Here is a 19,338-nt window from a genome sequence, read left to right as displayed (position 1 = left end):
TCAGCAGCGGGGGAGGATCTGTGGAGCGACTGTCACAGGTCCTGCAGGGGAGTGGGCACCCTCTCTGGCTCCCATGCCCCTCAGACCCTCCCTCTCCTGCCAGGTCCTCCTCCCTCCCTCCCCGTGCTCCTGGCAGAGGGATGCTGGCCTCCAGCACGGGCGGCCTTACTGGCATCTCTGCCAAGTCAACAAGTCTAGGGCTGCCTTCTGCCCGACGATGTGCACGGAATGGAGCGTCTTCCTGGGGAGCAGGGCTGGGAGTGCCCAGAGTGTAGGCCAAGACAGGCTGGGGCTGCCAGGGCTGGGGATGCATGGGGTAGGGGGAGGCCAGACACCCCCGTGGACACATGCGGCCCCTACGCACTCCTGCTATCCATCCCTGGGCAGAGTGGCCCTTATGCTGCCCCCTCCCACCCCGCTCGCATCTGTAGCATCTGGGAACTCCTGGGCTTCGCCGCCCGCTGCCTGACATGGGTAAGTGCCCCAGCCTCAGAGCTCCTCACCGAGGCTGGGGGTGAGCCCCAAATGGGATGAGAAAGGGGACCCTTGCTAAAGAAACTCCCCTGTAGAGTGGGGTCCAGTCACCCTGTCAGCCCCTGCCTGGGTCACCCCTTCCTTGTCCACCTGGCTGAGTGTAGTGTCCTGTGTCTGCCTCTGCAGTGCTGTCCCTGCCTGGCCCACTCCCCAAATGCCTGCTCCCCCTAGTGTCCAGCAGCCTCCTGGCCGCTATGCTCCCAGCCTGGGGCAACCTCATCCTGCAGAGATGGCTCCTTTATATTGGGCCACACTTCATGTTCGGGCCGGGGGTGTGGGGGGTTGGCACAGAGGTCCACTGCAGATGTACCCACGCTCAGATGCCAGCTCCGCCTCCCTGGTGGGCCAGGGAGGAACCTTCCCAGAGCAACCAGCTTGAAGGGTGGGGGAGGAGACAGTGGGTCCCAGGTCGCAGGAAGGGCCCTGGCTCTGGCCGTAGGGAGCAGTGTTTGGTCACCTGGGCAGAACCCAGGGCTGGGTGGGTTCCCTTTATCTTGTCCTGGGCACTGTTCTGGGGCTGCCTCCCCCATCCCCATTGGAGCACTCCGTCTGTCAGGGAAGCAACTGTTGACCCCGTTACGCCAGCAGCCACAGGGAGCCAGGGCCCCAGAGAGCCGAGGGGCCTTCAGGGCGTCTCCTGCCCAGCCTTTCCCTGGCCCTCACCCCTCAGAGGGCTTCTGTGGGGAGACAGTCACTGAGTGCTGGCCCCGAGGGCAGGAGACAACCTTGGCGAGCCTGGGAGTAGCAACCACTGTCTGCTTCCAAATCCCTGCTCTGCCTCTGTGCGCCCTGGGGCCAAGGACTTCACTTCTCTGGGCCTCAGTGTCCTCATCTGTGAAGTGGGCATCACACCTGGGCCCCTGGGTGGTGGAGATGAAGATGGGGCTAGGGTGTAACAAGGCTTGATGTGTGTGCTGTTGCCCTCGTCCTGTGGACATCCATTTAGAGCAGCGCCAGGTAAATGGGTCAGCACAGCCTTGGGTCAGGCGCGCCAGGCCCTGAGCTGAGGGGACTCCCACCCAGTGCCTCCCTTGTGACAACCATGAGAGGCAGGTGCCCACTCAGCAATAAGGAAGCCAAGGCTCGGAGAGTGAAGTCACCTGCCCAAGGTCACATACCTGGGCCACGGAGGAGCTGGCATCCCAGCTCCCTGTCCCCCCCACACCAGCAGAAGTGCTTGGGCCTGTGGCTGCCTTAAGGAGACTCAGGCAGTGCTGTGGGATGTATCTCCGTTCCTTACCAGGGATGGGGACACAAGACTGAGTCCAGTCGAGTCCCAGTCCTCGAGAACAGAGAGCACCGGGACAGGCAGGCGCTGGGGAAGGGGCGGGGACAGGCGGGCAAACCGGTCGGGCGGGCGCTGGGCTGGGGCCTCCATCTGGATGGGCCTGCGCTGACAGTCCTGGCTGGTGTGGCAGCAGCTCGTGGGGCAGGCAGCTGGGGCCGTGAGGCCGCCGTCAGGTACGAGTGGGACTGGGACTGGGGGTGGGGAGTGGTGGGCAGGCTACCAACCCTCAGCACCCCAGTTTCCTCTGCCCCTCAGCCTTTCCCCATCCCTGTCCCCCACACAGCATCCTTCCCTGTCCTGCTTTCGGCTCTTCACATTTGAAATGTGGCACACCCATCTTGCCCGAGTTTGCTGAGCCTCTCCCCAAATTGGACCACTGCAATTTCATTGCTCCCTCACAATTTCCCCCTCCACCGTATCATTCAATGCCCACAGGTACCCAGCTCTGATTTTCACTCACCCTGCTTCTCATCTGCCCTCCAGCTCACCTCACTAGCTCCATGTCCTTCCAAAGCGTGCCAGCCTCCCACAGTGCCCACACTTTAATGACCCCTTGTGTCACTCAGCCACCACACCGGACCGCCTATTTCCCCAGCCCATGTCTGCTCAGCACTCCCCAGTGTCCTAGCCTCTTGGAAACTCCCAGGGGCTTCCCAACACCCAGCCTCAAATTAGTCCCTAGCCACCCCTAGCGGTTCTCCGTTCCTTCCTCTGGCCATCCCTCCTCATCCTGCCCCTCACTGTACCCTGAAGGCCACCTCTACCCCCTCCTCCCAAGTGACCTAGGAGCCCAGCATCTGGGACTTGGCCTTTCCCCTGTTCGAGCTGTCGGGCAGGGCAGGGACCCTGACCTCAGCTCTCTGCTGTTCGTGCCCCAGAGGCTACACCGAGCCTGTGTGCTCCCTCCTGCCTCAGGAACAGGCCCCCAGCACCCAGCTGCCCGGCTGCCATGCGCAAACATTACAAAGTCCACTTCGCCAAGGATGCCCAGAGCCCCAACGGGCACTACTGGGACCCAGAGTTGGGGCACCAAAAAGGTACAGGTTCAATTTGGGGGCGGGTGATGGCCCACAGAGGCCTGTGAGGGAGCCGGAGTGAATGGAGGAACAGAAGGGGAGCCACCATCCCCAGGAGAGAAAAGCCACTTGCACTCCACCCAGAGGCATCTGCATAGCAGCAGGGCCAGGACCCAGGACCGGGACCACAGGGCCTGGGGGCCCAAAGATAGGAGCCTGGTCTGGAGATGGAAGCAGGGGCCACCTGCTCTGCCCTTCCCCTTCTCCAAACCCCCAGGCCTGTGTGGATGGCCCCCAGCCTGGAGGGGAGCAGTGTGCTGGGAGTGAGGGGTAGGAGAGGGAGCCCCCTGCTACTGAACATGTCTGGATGAGGGTGGGCCCAGTTTCTGGTGGTGACCATAGGTGATCTTGTTCAGGGTGGGGAGGGGGTAGTGCCCTCCCACTGGGGCTGATTCAGCCTCCTCCGGGCTAGGGCGAGGGCTGGAGCTTCCCAGGTCACCAACCTTCCTGCCACCCTGGCCTGAGCTGGGGACAAGGTCCGCCCCCCCCATCCAAATCCCTGGCCTACCCCTCGCCACGCCACCACCCATCACTCCGGCCTCCCTGGGCCAGCCAGGGCCAGCTCCCAATGGATCCTCTCAGTTTCCCTGACCCCTGCACTGGGGGCGCCCCCCAGGGATCCAGGAATCTGCTGTGGCAGGCACCAGCCTCCAGTGAAGCCCCAGCCTCAGGCGTCCTCTCTCTGCCCCCAGCTGAAGTCCAAGCCTGCACCTTCCCTGCTCCCCCGCCATGGGACAGCACAGACCCCGGGTCCCTCCCCTGCCCATACCTCCCCCGCACATAATCTGACTTTTTGAGGAGTTTCTGGGGCTCCCAAGAATACTCTGGCCCCCAGGTTCTGCCTGAAGACTTGGTCTGGCTTGTGCCGGTGCCTCCAGGGGTTGGGGACACAGGCCCAGTCACCCCCACTTCCTTCCTTCCAGGATGCTGTCATCAGTGGCGCCAGGACTCAGCGGCCCTCCGAGCCCATGGGCCCTGTCAGCCTTCCCCCCAGTCACACTGGCAGCTGGCCTACTACAGCCACCAAGTGGGTGGCAGTGGCTGGCGCCAGGGCCTCCTGCCCTCCGTCCTGCAGCAGCAGCGGCAGCCCCAGCGGCAGCCCCAGCCCCAGCCCCAGCCCTCACCTTCCAGCCCCCTGCGGCAGCGGCTCTGCCCCATTCACGAAGCCCAGAAGGGGCTGCCTGCAACCTCCACTGTCCCCAAGGAACCTGCCAGCGCCCCTCAGGCGCCCACCTTACCCACTACCGCACCAGCCATGGCCAGGAGTGGCCCAGCTCTACCCTCCACGGCTGGCGTCCTCCTGAAGCCCAGCAAGCCCACTGATGCCCGGCCCCTGCCCGCCCCAGCGGCCTGTGGCTCCTTCACTGCCTACAGCTCCGGTGCTCACCCTGGCCTTCTTGGGGGCCCTCCTCGCTCCTGCCGCCTCACTTCCCACCTGCTCCCCTCGCTCCCTGCTAGCATCTTGCACCAGACCTCTTCATCCACACCCTGCTCCCTATCTAGGAGGGGTGCGTCCCTGGCCCTGGGGCTCAGGCTGGCTGCCTCAGCTTTGCCTGTTGGGGTCCAAGGCTTCCAGGCCAGGCCTGCCCCGGTGCCTCCATCCTGGGCCAGGCAGTGAAGGCCTCCCTCTCCTTTCCCCTTTCCTTCTGCCAACACCCTGGCTCTGCTCTGGTCTCTTCTCAGCCCCCTCCTCTGGCCCAACAGGCTACAGGGTACATGGGGCAGGGATGGTGAGCCCTGGGTTGTTGGCCGGCTCTGGCGTTGGGGAGACACAGCTAGAGAGTAGCCTGGGGAACGGAGAGCAAAGGTCAGTAATGGGAGGACCCACTTGCTTGCTCTCTCCCTCCCTCATTCACTCCACGACTAGGTATCCAGCACCCTGAGCGTGCCAGACCCTGTTCTAGGGGCACAGTGGGGAGCAGGATCAACACATCTCTTGTCTTCATGGGGCTCACGTTGCATTGCAGCCTGGGGCAGGTACAGGAAACATGGAAATTTAAAAGTGGCTGGGAGGCCAAGTGCAGTGGCTCATGCCTGTAATCCCAGCACTTTGGGAGGCTGAAGCTGGTGGATTACTTGAGGTCAGGGGTTTGAGACCAGCCTGGCCAACATGGTACAACCCTATCTCTACAAAAATTAGCTGGGCATGGTGGCCAGTGCCTGTAATCCCAGTTACTCAGGAGGCTGAGGCATGAGAATCACTTGAAACCAGGAGGTGGAGGTTGCAATGAGCCAAGATCACACCACTGCACTCCAGCCTCGGCAACAGAGCGAGACTGTCTCAAAAAAAAAAAAAAAAAAAGTATTGCGGGGCGCACTGGCTCATGCCTGTAATCCCAATAGTTTGGAAGGCTGAGGATTGCTTGAGGCCAGGAGTTCCAGACCAGCCTGGGCAGCATAGTTGTGCCCTGTACCTACAAAAGATAGGGCCAGCAAGTACTTCGGCTTTTGCCCTAAAGGAGGCAGGAGCCACAGGAGGCTTTGGAGCCAAGGATGGACGTGAGCTGATGATCCCCAGGAGAATGGGCTATGGGAGGAGGACGGAAGCAGGTGGCTCAGGGAGCAGGAGATTGCAAAAATCCAGGCAAGAGGTGCTGGCAGCCTAGCCGGAGTGGCGGCAGCAGAGGTGGAGACGGCTGGGTTTCTAGGTCTGGATTGAAAGAGCAACAGGGACTTTAGGTCGGGCACAGCCCTGTCACCAGAGCCTCAGGGCTACGATGTCTATTTCACATACAGGGAAATAGAGGGTGGATGAGGTGGAGCCACCCAGTGATCTGGCAGAGCTGGAATTAGACCCACCTGGCCCACACCTCAGTAGACCTACTCCTGAGTCTGCTTCCTGGCCTCCTGGCTCTGCCGCCAGGCATGGCCCATTTCCTACAGCCCACCAGACCTCTCTGAAAGTGGCTGTTACCCCCCACTGTGCATCACAAGGCTGGCCCCATGTGCCCCCCCAAGACTGAACCCTACCTTTTTGATACCCCATTTCCAGGTCCGAGAAGCAACCCTCACTGGGGGACAGGGTGCCCTCTGCAGAGTGGACGCTGTAGTGCCAGTGTCTGGTCCCCAGGGTCCTAAATGGGCACTGGAGACCAAGACATTGACCAAGGGCCCAGCGCTGGCCAGACCCTTTGGCATTCCTGCTCCCTGGTGTCTCTGCTGCCCCACTCTTCAGAGGGAACTGAGCCTCTCAGAGGTGGCTCTCCCTGAGGTCTGCAGACAAAGGCGGTGGGGTCGGGACTGGAGCTCCAGTCTGGTCATCTCCCAAGCCTGGGCTCAGGTGGGATTAGTGACTTGCCGGCATGATGGACAGGAAGGTGGGAGGAGCCTGCGGTCCAGGGCCTCTCCATGCTCTGGCTGGGCCAGCAGAGCAGGCAGGAGTGGCCTGGAGTCCTGCTGATGATGGAAAGTGGTGTCTTGGCATCCGAGGGCCTTGTATCCCAAAGAAAGGCCTTTGGGATTTTCCCAGGGGAATCATAGGCTAGTGACCAAGCAAGCCTGGTGACCTAGGGCCAGGAAAGCTGACTTCCCGCAGCCTTAGCCTCTGGTGTGTGGCTGGGGGGATTCCAGCCTCCCAGCCTCAGCCTGGTGGGACCCAAAGGGGCACAGCTCACCCTGGAGGTGGGGGCCACTGATGACCACAGAAACCTCTACTGCAGGGTTTCACCTGAGTCCCCTTTGCACAGGGTGCCAGGGAGGGCAGATGGGAGGAGGGTGGTGCCTGGCCAGTGGCCCTGACTCAAGTGTTCCCACCCCCAACCACCAGACATCCTGACAGAGGATGACGTCTACTGCAGCTGCCTGGCCAAGACACTCTGCCACGTGCCGGTCCCTGTGACCGTGGGTTTCTATGCCCCTTTTGGCTGCCGCCTGCACATGATGCTGGACAAGATCACGGGTGAGGAACTGTGTGTGTTTGTTGGGGGGAGGATGAGAAACAGGGCCTCTGGTCCCCGCCCAGCTCCAGGCTTCCCCCAGATCCCCCAACCCCTGTGGCCAGCCTGCCCCAGCCCAGGCCTTCCCCAAGCCCATGCCTCTATCCTGGGCTCTGCTTCTCTGGCCTCCTGGCTGCCCCCAAGTTTTACCCTTCCCTGCTTCTGCCACCAAATCCACTCCAAGGACTCTTTCTGAAGGACAGATCTGACCCAGTCTGTCCCGTGCTTGGTGCCTTCCATGCTCCCCAGCACCTGAGGCAGAAAGCCCAGGCTCTTTATTGAGGCTGCAGGCTCCTGCCAAGCCCCTACTGCCTCTGTGCCACCCAGACCCACCTCTTAGGGCTTGGTGGTCAAAAGGTACCTGATATATAGATGCCAACTGAAAACATGAACTGGAACCCGCCAGGTTCCCTAGCAGCTTTTTTTTTTTTTTTGAGACGGAATCTTGCCCTGTCTCCAGGCTGGAATGCAATGGTGCGATCTTGGCTCACTGCAACCTCCGCCACCCGGGTTCAAGCAACTCTCCTGCCTCAGCCTCCCAAGTAGCTAGGACTACAGGCGCTTGCCACCACGCCCAGCTAATTTTTTGTATTTTTAGTAGAGACGGGGTTTCACCATGTTGGCCAGATGGTCTCGATCTCTTGACCTCATGTGATCCGCCTCGGCCTCCCAAAGTGCTGGGATTACACGTGAGCCACTGCACCCAGTCTTTTTTTTTTTTTTATGGAGTCTCACTCTGTCGCCCAGGCTGGAGTGCAGTGGCGCAGTCTCAACTCAATGCAGCCTCCACCTCCCAAGTAGCTGGGACTACAGGTGCCCACCACCAAGCCCGGCTAATTTTTGTATTTTTAGTAGCGATGGGGTTTCACCGTGTTGGCCATGCTGGTCTTGAATTCCTGACCTCATGTGATCCGCCCACCTCGGCCTCCCAACAAGTGCTGAGATCACAGGCGTGACTCACCCCGACCAGCCTCCCCAGCAGCTTTGATCTCGATCAAGCCCTGCTGGAGCTCAGACCTCAGCCCCACGTGTGGCCAGAGGGGCTGGGACTGACGTTCCTCCTCCGTGTGTCCAGCCCTGGTGCAGGCCCAACAGCCTTTCGTTCCTGTACTGACTGTCCACTGAGCACTCACTGTCCTGTCCTGTGTTGTCACAGGGTCCCGGGAGGAGAAAAGATGAGGATATAAAGAACGGAGAGTCCCTACTCCTGCTGGGTGCTGTAGACACTCCCGCTCATTCACTCTGTGACCTCAGATTTCTCATTATCTATTGTTCAGGCACTCCAGGCACCTTCTGGTGCCCAGGGGACACAGTGGTGACCAAGACAAGCAGGACCCTGCCCTTCCAGCTCACAGTCCAGCAGGGGAGAGAGACTTGTCCTCAGACAGTGATGACCCAGAGTAGGAATGGCTGAGGGCCCCCGACCCAGCCTGGGGATCAGGGAGGGCTTCCTGCAGGAGGAGCAGTAAGTCAGGAAGATAAGACCAAGGCTGTATCCTGCTGCCTAGCATAGCTTGTCCTCAGCATCTTATTCATTCATCCCTTACACCGGCCACTTGTCCCCTGTCCCACTCTCAGAACCTTCCCGGTGCCCTCCACACCCTCGCCCCGCCTCCAGCCCCTTGCCCAGCCCTGGCTCTTCCTCGTATCTGTTTTTGCCCCCTCCCATCGTCTCTCCTCTGCCGGCTCTACCTCTGCCCATCCCGACCCCACAGCCTGGCCTTCAGACCGCTTCCGGTCCTAGCCCGGCTCCAGGCCTCTCCACGCCCCCGCTTCTGCACCGGTTTCCAGCTCTTTAAGTAGCGGCCGCGGCTCGCTTCCAGCCCCTCGCCTCTGCTGGGCGCTCCTCGCCCAGGAGCGCTCCGCCCTGCCCGTACTAAGCCCTGCCCACCCCGGCGGGTCTGCGGCTCACGCGGCTCCCGGGTTCCCTTTTCGCAGCGCTGATGCAGCAGGAGGCGGCGCAGCGCGAGAGCGAGGAGCTGCAGCACGTGCAGTGGCGGCCGCGTGCAGTGAGCGGCTGGGGCGTCCCGCAGCTACTGTGGTACCTGGTGTTCCTGCAGCCCATCATCACCGAGGTGCACCTGCGGCGCAGGAACGTGCAGTTCCTTTTCATCCGCTTTAGCGCCTGGCAGTACGAGGGCGCCGACAAGCTGTGGGCCGGCCTGGTGACCACGTTGTGCGAGGGCATCCGCCACCACTATGGCGCACTGCCCTTCAGCGTGTACTCAGTGCTGGGCAACAAGCCGGCCACCAGGCAGGACTGCTGCCAGAGCGAGTGGCATTGTCGGCGCCGCGTGTGCCTGGGGCTGCTGGCGCTGCTGGCGGCGCTGGGCCTGGGCGTGGGGCTGCTCTACTTGTCGCTGGGCGGCCACGCGCTGGGCCACAGCAGCCCGAACGGCAGCCTGCTCAAGGTGTTTGGCGGCGCGGCCACCACACTGTCGGGTTCGGGGCTGCTCATGGCCGTGTACTCGGTGGGCAAGCACCTGTTCATAAGCCAGCGCAAGAAGATCGAGCGGCTGGTGTCGCGTGAAAAGTTCGGCAGCCAGCTGGGCTTCATGTGCGAGGTGAAGAAGGAGGTGGAACTGCTCACCGACTTCCTGTGCTTCCTGGAGATCTACCAGCGGCGCAGGCTGCGCGTGGTGCTGGAGGTCACCGGGCTGGACACGTGCTACCCGGAGCGCGCGGTGGGCGTGCTCAACGCCATCAACACACTGCTGTCCGAGAGCCACGCGCCCTTCATCTTCATCCTGGTCGTGGACCCCAGCATCCTTGCCGCGTGCCTAGAGAGCGCGGGCAACATGAAGGGCACAGCCGACAATGGCTACCTCTTCCTCAACCGCACGGTCACGCTGCCCTTCTCTGTGCCCATTATGGGCCGCCGCACCAAGCTGCAGTTCCTGCACGATGCGGTGCAGAGCCGCGACGACCTGTTGTACCGCGAGATCACGCGCAAGCCGTGGCTGCCGGGGGACGCCGGGGGCGAGAGCACGCAGCTGCTGGCGGTGCAGGCGCAGGCGGGGACGAAGCGCGGGCAGGGCCGCGTCGACGCCGAGGCGGCGCGGCGCATCCAGGAGGCGCTCTTCTGCCTTCACGACGAGCGCGACTGCCTCTACGAGTACGTGCCCGACAACGTGGTGTCCATGCGGCGCATCGTCAACACCGTGCCCATCACCGTGCGCCTGCTGCAGCAGCTGCACGGGGACTTTGGGGGACCCACGCCGCGCCAGGCGGTGGCGTGGGTGGTGCTCGCCAACCAGTGGCCGTGCCGCCTGAGCTGGGCGCTGCAGTGCCTGGAGGACCGGCAGCAGACCGGGGGCGCGCCCGAGGGCCGCGCGCGCCTCTGGGACGTTTTCCGCGACAACAGCCGCGAGCTGCACACCATGACCAAGGCGTTGCAGAACGTGCTAGACCTGGACGGCGACCCCGAGCTCTTCGAACGCTTCCTGGGCGCCGACTTCCCCTTCACCGTGACAGAGGCGCAGAGCCTGCTGAGCTGCACGGTCAACCTGGACCACTCCATCCGCCGGCGCATGGGTCTCATCCGAGCCGTCAGCAAGCTCAAGCCGCCCAGCCCGCCCAAGTCCCCTGCCCGCGATGCCCCCCACACTGCCCACCGGGCCAACAGCGCCTCCAGGGCGCCCCCGTCGGGCCGTGCCTCAGGGCAAGCCGGCAAAGGCCACCACGCTGGGGACTTGGCCCACAGGGGCAAGCTATGGCCGGTGGCCTGTGCGCTCTTCCGTCCAGAGCAATCCAGCCCAGGTGGGCCTTGAATGGAGGACTTGGCGGGCAGCAGAAGGCAAGGGTTCCTCCATCTGCCCAGATGGGGGAATAGGGGGCTGGGCTGGGGCCGCAGCCCAGGGTCCGAATGAGCCCTGTGAGGCCCACACCCCCAGGTGAACCTGAGCCAGAGCTGTGGACATAGCCTCCAAGGAGTGGGGCCACCAGCCGGTGCCAGCATGAGAGCAGGCACAGAAGGACCAGTGAGGAAGTCAGGGTATACATGCAATAAATGGAGGTGTTGAGAGCCCCCAGTTGCTCTCCGCATCCCGATCTGACCAGGGACCAGGCCTGCCCCGTCCTGCTAAGCCCACTTCCTCCTCTGCACCATGCTGGCCTCCTCGTCTGGCATCTCTGTGGCAGGAGAGGCTGTGGGGGTGGTGGGTGAGGCTGCAGAGATGACAGGTGGATGGGCCGGGTTGACTCAGGCAACATGGAGCGCCCAGGCCTCAGGGAATCCCAGTCCTTGTCCCCATGCCCTAGCTTGCCCCTCTGTGAGTAGGGCAGGGGCTGGCATTTCTGAGGGTGACCTCGGTGACCTCAGCAGGCTGCTCCACCCCTAGAGTGGCTCCATTCTCAACGTAATGGGTTAATTAGACCTCGCTGGCACCTCAGCCAGCTGAGGTGGATGGCACTAACCTCCCCAGACAAATAACTGTCCACAGGGTACCTGCCTTACGAGTCACTCCAGGGCCACTGGTTAGCCACTGACACTGAAGCCACTGCATCAGCCCTCTGATGAGGACAGGGAAGTTGGGCAGCGATGGGGACATACAAGGCCCAGGCCACAGCCAGCCAGGAGGGGTTACACTAGGGCTCCCCACCTTCCCTCTGGGCAGAGCCCTGGGCTGGGGGTGGGTGTCACTCCTCTGGGCAGTTCCTGATTCCTCACTGGTCAAATGTTCAGCCACACGCTCAGGCCCTGGGGTGCCTGGCCCAGTTCCGAGTGTGTGCCGGCAGGGGCCACAAGGGCCAACACTGAACATACCCTGGGATGAGGCTGAGGGTGTGGCTTCTGAGCCAGGGCCCTGAGGCTGGTGGAGGGGACAGTCTCCGAGGAAACTGAGAGCTCTGCAAAGGCACCCACCCTCAGGTCATGGGACTGGGGTCACTGACCTCACAGTTCTTTAGCTCCAAGGCTGGGCATGGCATCCAGGTCTGGCTGCAGCACTGGAGTTCTCTGGCCACAGCAATTGTCACAGGTGCATGCAGGTCAATGGGAGCCCTCCATGATCTTCGCTGGGGCTGAGCAAGCAGAGGTGCTGTTTCCCATTCCTGGACTGGCTAAGCTGGTAGGATACGCCTGGACCTCCTGGGAGCTGTTTCCCAGCAGTCAGGGAGAGCTGGCCTTCGAGGGAGAAGGATGGGGCCTTGTGACACCGTTAAGTCTGTTTCTGTAGATGTGTGGCTGGGGTCAATATATCCCTGTAGCCTCCCTTAAGCCAGTTTCAGTTGGGTTTGTTTCTTACCCCCTGGAATCCAAGCTGAAAATAAATCTTCACTCCTGTTACCAGGAGTGGGGTGCTGTGAGAGACGCTAACGTGTGGACTTGGCTGGAGGTGGGGGCAGGACTGAAGCCCCCCTTGCCTCAGTAAGAAGCTGCATCAGCCTGGCCAACACGGTGAAACCCTGTCTCCAATAAAAATACAAAAAGATTAGCCGGGCATGGTGGTGCACGCCTGTGATCCCAGCTACTCAGGAGGCTGAGGTGCGAGAATCACTTGAACCCGGGAGGTGGTGGCTGGAGTGAGCCAAGATGGTGCCACTGCACTCCAGCCTGGGTGACACAGCAAGACCCTGACTGAAAAAAAAAAAAAAAGCCGCAGCCTCTGTTACGTAGTACAAGCTGTGGCCAAACTGTTGGCCACTGTATCTTCACGTGGAGCTGCTATGAGAACTTGCACCTGTGTAAGGCCATGGGACCAGTTGTCACCAACAAAAAGGGAGCACAGCTGACCTGTGCGCTTTTCCCAGCAATGAGTTAGGGAGCAGGTTTCCCTCCTCCACTCCCTTCCCCCATCTGCCCGCTTGATCCGGGACCCTTGAGGCCCTGGGGAGCAACAGAGCCCTAAGAGCTTCAAAGGGGCCTGGGTCCAGGAATAACTTGGTGAAGAGCTGCCTGCCACTCTGAACATCCACATGTGACAATAAACATCTCCTGTTAGGACACTGAGATCTTGCATGAAACAGACCCCCTACGTCTTCAGCAAAGGCTACCAAAACGTGACAAGCTCGGGTGACACTTGGGTGGCTGAAGGGAAGGGGAAGACAAGATGGCAAGGGGGATCCTCTCAGCCTCCATCCCTCAATCTGGGACCCTTCAGAAAATCAGGAGCGCGGCAGGCTGGGGTGTTGTGATAACGGCTATGGTTTCTAGAGCTGCTCTAACACAGTCTAACAGACCACGTGCCTTTGAAGGACAAATGTATCGTCTCTCGCTTCTGGAGGCTAAAAGTTCCAGATGAAGGGGGGGCTCTCTGTGCCTGATCCCCACTCCTGGTGCATTGCTGGCCATCTCTGCATTCCCTGGCTTGCAAAGGCATCACCCCATCCTCTGTCTTCACGTGGCAGTCTCCCTGTGCCCAAATGCTTTTAATAAGGACACCAATCAGACTGCAGCAGAGCCCACCCGAATGACCTCATTAAAATGAGTTAAAACTTGATTACCTTTGTAAAAACCCTATTTCTAAGTGAGCTCACATTCTGGGGTACTGGAGGTAAGGACTTTAAACATCTTTTTTTGGCCAGGCGCAGTGGCTCACGCCTGTAATCCCAGCACTTTGGGAGGCCGAGACGGGCGGATCACGAGGTCAGGAGATCGAGACCACGGTGAAACCCCGTCTCTACTAAAAATACAAAAAATTAGCCGGGCGTGGTGGCGGGCGCCTGTAGTCCCAGCTACTCGGAGAGGCTGAGGTAGGAGAATGGCGTGAACCCGGGAGGCGGAGCTTGCAGTGAGCAGAGATCGCGCCACTGCACTCCAGCCTGGGTGACAGAGCGAGACTCCGTCTCAAAAAAATAAAAAATAAAAAAATGAAAGAAACCCCGTCTCTACTAAAAGTACAAAAATTAGCTGGGCGTGGTGGTGCACGCCTGTACTCCCAGCTACTCAGGAGGCTAAGGCAGGAGAATTGCTTGAACCCGGGAGGCGGAGGTTGCAGTAAGCCGAGATTGCGCCACTGCACTCCAACCTGGCAACAGAGCGAGACTCCATCTCAAAAAATAAATAAATAAATAAACATCTTTTTTTGGGGGAGACACAATTCAACCCCCAACAGTAGGAAAGGCCCAGTTCCTCACTCCAAGCTCAATTTAGTGAAAGCAAATCAAGGGACAGGCTGGGAAGAGGATCCCTGTCCCTCCCCTCCCCTACCCCACATGGGGTGGGGAGGCAGACGGCCAAGGAGCTGGGTGAGACCCCAACACAGCTGCCTCCACGGAGGCTGAGACCATGAGCAATGGCTAATATTGACCAAGGGCCTCTGAAGATCTTTGGGGCACTGTGCTGACCCAAACCAGGTGAAGGACAGAGGTCTCTCAGTACCATGATGCAAACGCCTCACATGCCCCGGCCTCACCCAGACGGGCTGGATCCACGGTGGCCAGGAGGGGGCCCCTTCTTCCCTTCACCGATGGCCACATCGCACATTAGCAGAGCTGGGGACAAGCTGGCTGTGCAGGGATGGGAAGGGTGCTGCGGGCTGCTGGCGGCTGTTCTGTATAGCCTCCCTAAGTCCCTCGCCCAAATAAGAGTCCTAACCATGGCTGACCTGGGGAGCAGTTAGGACACTTACAGGTGCAAGGGACCAAACAGTAAACCAGCAGTGGGCTCCTAAGGTGTTCCTCCCAGACGCCAGGGTGGCTGGGGGCAGGGGGGACTTGCTGGTGTGCGCAGGAGCTGAATGACACCAGGGCTCCAGCCTGCGACTGTGGTTCTTGTGATGTCACCACAACACCTCCATCCATGTCAGCCTCCCACATGGGAAAGAAGGGGATGGGTGGCCCAGAAATGCTCGTTCAGTAATTTTTATGTTTTTTTTTTTGAGACAGGATCTCACTCTGTTGCCCAGGCTGAAGTGCAGTGGTGAAATCACACCTCACTGCAGCCTCCACCTCCTGGGTTCAAGCGATCCTCCCAACTCAGCTTCCTGAGTAGCTGGGACTACAGGCACACGCCACCACATCCAGCTAATTTTTGTATTTTCTATGGAGATGGGGTTTCACCATGTTGCCAAGGCTGGTGTCAAATTCCTGTGTTCAAGCGATCCTCCCACCTCAGCCTCCCAAAGTGCTGGGATTACAGGTGTGGGCCACCACACCCGGCCTGCTCCCCCCTTTCCTAAAGGGAGAAACAGACCTCTAAGAAATGCGCAACGGCCCCCCCATGGCCACCCAGGCCCCTGCTGGCAAAGGGGAACAAGCCGCCCAACAGGCTCCCGCAGCGCTGGCTGGGCCCGGGGCACACTCCCACCTGCACAACACCGGGCCTGCCAGGGACAGGCTGGGATCTGCTCCTGCTGAGCGATGGGCGACTGGGCAGAGCCACTCCATATCCAGCGTCCTGAGACCCTAGACCTGAGGCCAGGAGGTAGCTGGGGCTTGTCTCTCCCTGCAGAAAGGATGGGTGTAAACTGGCCTGGCTGGGAGGTAGCCGTACGAGACACCAGAGCACGGACGCAGAATAGACGGGACTCTGGGGGAAGACGCAGTAATGCCTGACCAGCCTCCTGAGCCCTGGCAGACGCTGTGTAACCAGGAGCTGTGATGGCCTCCACCCAGCCCACCCCCAGCAACCACCTCCAGGATCCACACGAAGCAGACATTGGGCAAAGTGAACCCAGCCCCAGTTTATTAGAAAAGGTGTGAACAGAGTTGCACCGACAGGAGTAGCCCCAGCCCTCTGCCCACCCTCACCCACACCCGTGCCACCCGCCCCCAACGGGTTGTAGTGCCTCTCAGGGCGCAGCCTCCAGTGGCCTGGACAGCAGGGTCCCGGAGTGCCAGCTGCTCCTGCCCCAGCTCCCTGATAGATTTATTGCACTTGAGAAAAAGAAAGCTCTGATCCTCTGCTCCCATCCCCCCACCCTGCCCGGCCTGCACTGTCGGGGGCTGTTCTGTGCATCTCAACCACCACCAGCACGCACTGCCCCTCCGGCACCAGGCTGCCTGCCCGGCCCTGTGCCCAGGGCCACAGGGGACCATCCCACCACCACCCAGGACGCCTGCCCTCTGCAGGGCAAGCCTGGCCCCTCCAGAACAGGCGCCTGATGTCCTTGGAGGCTTCCTCCTCCTCCTGCTCCCCCTCCTCCCATTCACCCCCAGAGTCTTCCAGTGGTGGGCTCATAAATAGAAGTGCTTGAGTCGCGTGGGGAGGGCCACTCCCTGTAGCTCCTGCACCCCTTGTAGTGTTGCTGTAGGGGGAGGGGGGCCCTAGAATGGCCCCCACCCCTGGCATCCTGGGCCTCAGGAAGGCTGGGGGGAAGGTGAGCAGATTCTCATGGCTCTGGCCTCAGCTCATCGTAGACCGACCGGAAAAAGGGAACTTGGGGAGGAGAGATTGGGAGAGAGACTGTCAGAGCCAGAGGCTCTCTCAGTTCCTCCCAAGTGCCGTGGGCCCCGGGCCTGGCCTCACCTAAAGTGTCACAGTGTCTCCTGCCCGGATTCCTGACTGGCTTCCAGAAGCAGCTCCTCGAGCTCCTTCTCGTTCTTGGAGCAGCTCAGTTCTGTGTGGGAGGATGGGCCAGCACCCCCGTCAGGCGGGTGGGGCAAATACAACGTGTCCCCAGCCCAGCCCCAGCCAGACCCTCAGGGCCTGCAGAGTGCCCAGAGACCGCTGAGATGGTCCGGCTCAAGGCGGCACACCTCACATGCCCCACCCCAGGAAGAGCTCCCAGGACCCAAAGGAAGCAGGGTGGAGATGAGAACTAAGTCCCACTTGTGCTGGCCCGAGAGAACCATTTTAAAGAGGGAGAAACTGAGGCCCACAACAGGCAGGGGCTTGCCTGGGGTCACATACAGCACCCAGGGCCCCTCATCACCTGCCCTAGGGCCCCTCTCACCGTGCTCCAGGCCGCAGCTGCCCCCCTTGACCTCAGGCCCCGGGGGCGGCTCAGGGGGCAGTGCCAGGGCGAACTCGGGCTTCAGGCCGTTGGGCAGCGGTGGCCCTGGCTGAGGCAGCTCCGGTGGTGGCTGAGGCTCAGAGGACCCTGTGTCCCGGGTGTCAATGGCCCTGGCTGGTGGTAGGGAAGGTGAGGCGGGTGGGGAGGGAGGGGGTTGGGGAGAGGGAGGGGTGGGGGATGCAGGGGGCTCTGCCCTCTCGGGTGGGCTCTCCACCCGGGTCACCACAAACACCTTGTGGCCGCGGCCCGGGCTGGACACGGAAATCCGCTGCTCAGTGGGTGTGGAGGGGCTGCCTGGGGGACTCCTGTCCCCAGGGCCCAGGGAGTCCGTGGGGGGCACCAGGGCAGGACAGGGGGTCTCGTCCCTCTCCCCTTCCTCTTCCTCCTCATCCTCCCCATCCGAGTCCGAGTCTGAGTCTGAGTCCGGGCTGGGTGCGGGGCTGGGGGCCCCGTTCTGCACCCCAGCAGCGGGCTCGTCGTCGGGCTGGGGCTCGGTGGCAGTGTTCTCAGGCATGGAGGCCGACAGCTGCGGCGGCTGCTCCTTCTCCTCCCGCTCCCGCGCCAGCACCAAGTTGCGCTTGCAGCCGTTCTGGATCTCGGCCAGCAGCGCCTTCTGCGTCTCGATGAAGCTCTTCACCTGTGGCGGGAGCGCCTGGCTAGGGCTCTCAGGCCGGCCCCACCACCCGGCCTTTCGCCCGCCCGCCCGCCCGCCCCAGGGCTGCAGGGCCGTCCCCTGCTCACCGCCTCCTTCTTGGGCTCACGGTCGAGGTCCAGGCGCAGCAGTGAGTGGTTCACCTTGAGGGCCAACGACAGTGCCATGAGCCCGCCTGTCTTGATCTCGTTCTCCCGAAGGTCCAGTCTCAGGAGGCGGGGGCTCTCAGCGATGAACTCCGCCACCGCCACCGCGCCTGGGGGGGCACCGCAGGGGCTGGCCACGGGCCCCACACCCGGCTGGCCGCCCCGCTGAGCCCACCAGCCCGCACCCTGGCCCCGGCCCCGTACCCTACCCTCGCACGTGAGCTTGGTGGAGGCCAGCCCCAGGCGCAGCACGCTGCGGTTGCTGATGAGCCCGTTCTTGAGGTGCCGCACACCCTCGTTCCCGATGGGGTTGTGGCCCAGGTTCAGCGTTTCCAGGCTCTGAGTGTGCGGCTGGAGGGAGGGGGCGTGAGGGTGAGGAGGAGGCCGTGATGGCGGACGAGGGCCCAGGAGGCCACGTCAGGAAAGAAGCCAGGAAGGCAGCCAGGCCCGGGCGCTCCTTTTCCTTCGCGCGCCTGCGTGAACACAGGCGCCGTCCTGCCCTGCCGCAGGCCTGCCCTGAAGTCCCTCCTGTACTTGAAGTCTCCCCAAATGCCAGGTCCCCCGTCCACTCCCAGCCCCCCGGGCACCCAGTCAGTCCCTACCCCCCACAGCCTGAGCCCCTGGCCAGGGCCTGGACCTTGAGCGCCCTGAAGCCCCCAAGGAGGGCGACTCTTACCCAGGGTTTGGGCACACGAGTGCTCGCCCTGAGTCTCTGTACCTGCGTGGCTTGCTTTAAGCACCACGTAAAAACTGAAAACCAGGCACGGTGACTCACTCATAATCCCAATACTTTCGGAGGCCAAGGAGGGGGGATCACTTGAGGTCAGGAGTTCAAGACCGGCCTGGCCAACAAGGTGAAACCCCGTCTGTACTAAAAATACAAAAATTAGGCCAGGCGCGGTAGCTCACGCCTGTAATCCCAGCACTTTGGGAGGCCGAGGAAAGTGGATCACAAGGTCAGACTGCGACCATCCTGGCTAACACGGTGAAACCCCGTCTCTACTAAAAAAAATACAAAAAAATTAGCTGGGCGTGGTGGCGGGTGCCTGTAGTCCCAGCTACTCGGGAGGCTGCGGCAGGAGAATGGTGTGAACCCAGGAGGTGGAGCTTGCAGTGAGCAGAGATCGAGCCACTGCACTCCAGCCTGGGTGACTGAGCGAGACTCCATCTCAAAAAAAAAAAAAAAAAATATATATATATATATATATATATATATATATAAATTAGCTAGGTGGGGTGGCAGGCACCTGTAGTCCCAGCTACTTGGGAGGCTGAGGCAGAAGAATCGCTTGAACCCAGGAGGCGGGGGCTGAAGTGGCTGCAGTGAGCCTAGATGGCACCACTGCACTCCAGCCTGGGTGACAGGATGAGACTCAGTCTCAAAAAAAAAAGGAGATAATGAAAGAAGGGCTCCTCCTCAGGGAAAACAGGCACAGAAGGTGAATGAGGAAGCAGGTGGGGCTGAGCTTAAATCGTCTTGAACCTGCAGGATGGGCAGGACAGGAGCCGTCAGCTGGAGGCAACTGTGCTGAGAGCTGCAGTGGGAGGTGGCACCAGGGACCCAGGTGCCTCCCTTCCCTGCCAGCCTGACTCACCAGTGTCATGCCCAGGAAGGCCATGCCTGTGTGCGTGAGCTGGTTGTTCCACAGCACCAGGGTCACCAGCCCCTTCCTCTGCTCCTTGAGGCCCTCGCAGATGTAGGCCAGACCTGGGGGAGGCCAGCAGTCAGAGCCCCGTCTGGGGTCCGGGTGCCTCTCGGGGAGGGGACTGCAGGGTAGGAGCAACCCCCTCTGCTTAGGACCTCCATGGAG

At 61.4% G+C, this 19,338-nt stretch overlaps 2 protein-coding genes across 3 annotated transcripts in view; one reads left to right on the top strand and one right to left on the bottom strand.

The window, feature by feature from the left end:
* Window positions 1-87: 87 nt before the first annotated feature.
* Window positions 88-13,648, top strand: NKPD1 (NTPase KAP family P-loop domain containing 1). Of its 2 annotated transcripts, XM_032177495.2 has the most exons (5): window positions 88-474; window positions 2,701-2,859; window positions 3,822-4,277; window positions 6,665-6,796; window positions 8,772-13,648. In XM_032177495.2, exons 1-5 carry the CDS (start codon window positions 471-473, stop codon window positions 10,601-10,603), a joined length of 2,583 nt encoding a protein of 860 aa, XP_032033386.1. In that variant the 5' UTR covers window positions 88-470; the 3' UTR covers window positions 10,604-13,648. The 2 variants fall into 2 exon arrangements, with proteins under 2 accessions (XP_032033386.1, XP_032033389.1); XM_032177498.2 differs by lacking the exon at window positions 3,822-4,277 and having other exon boundaries at window positions 8,772-13,647.
* A 1,770-nt stretch (window positions 13,649-15,418) lies between these two features.
* PPP1R37 (protein phosphatase 1 regulatory subunit 37) overlaps window positions 15,419-19,338 on the bottom strand; it is a 59,839-nt gene continuing 55,919 nt past the window's right edge. Inside the window, exons 8-13 of the mRNA XM_032177492.2 lie at window positions 19,123-19,235; window positions 17,737-17,878; window positions 17,471-17,637; window positions 16,670-17,366; window positions 16,243-16,333; window positions 15,419-16,152 (exon numbers count right to left, since the gene is read on the bottom strand). Of these exons, the coding sequence (XP_032033383.1) occupies window positions 16,251-16,333; window positions 16,670-17,366; window positions 17,471-17,637; window positions 17,737-17,878; window positions 19,123-19,235 (1,202 nt within the window). The 3' untranslated portion in view covers window positions 15,419-16,152; window positions 16,243-16,250. The remainder of the gene's footprint in view (window positions 16,153-16,242; window positions 16,334-16,669; window positions 17,367-17,470; window positions 17,638-17,736; window positions 17,879-19,122; window positions 19,236-19,338) is intronic.

Source organism: Hylobates moloch, unplaced genomic scaffold (genome assembly GCF_009828535.3).
Source record: "Hylobates moloch isolate HMO894 unplaced genomic scaffold, HMol_V3 SCAFFOLD_15, whole genome shotgun sequence".
NCBI classification, from domain to species: domain Eukaryota; kingdom Metazoa; phylum Chordata; class Mammalia; order Primates; family Hylobatidae; genus Hylobates; species Hylobates moloch.
This window is presented reverse-complemented; position numbering and strand designations above follow the sequence as displayed.

Coding starts and splice junctions, on each gene's coding strand:
- NKPD1 (XM_032177495.2), top strand. Junction 2,860..3,821: donor AGAGTTGGGGCACCAAAAAG/GTACAGGTTCAA, acceptor CCTTCCTTCCAG/GATGCTGTCATCAGTGGCGC. Junction 4,278..6,664: donor CTTCACTGCCTACAGCTCCG/GTGCTCACCCTG, acceptor CCCAACCACCAG/ACATCCTGACAGAGGATGAC.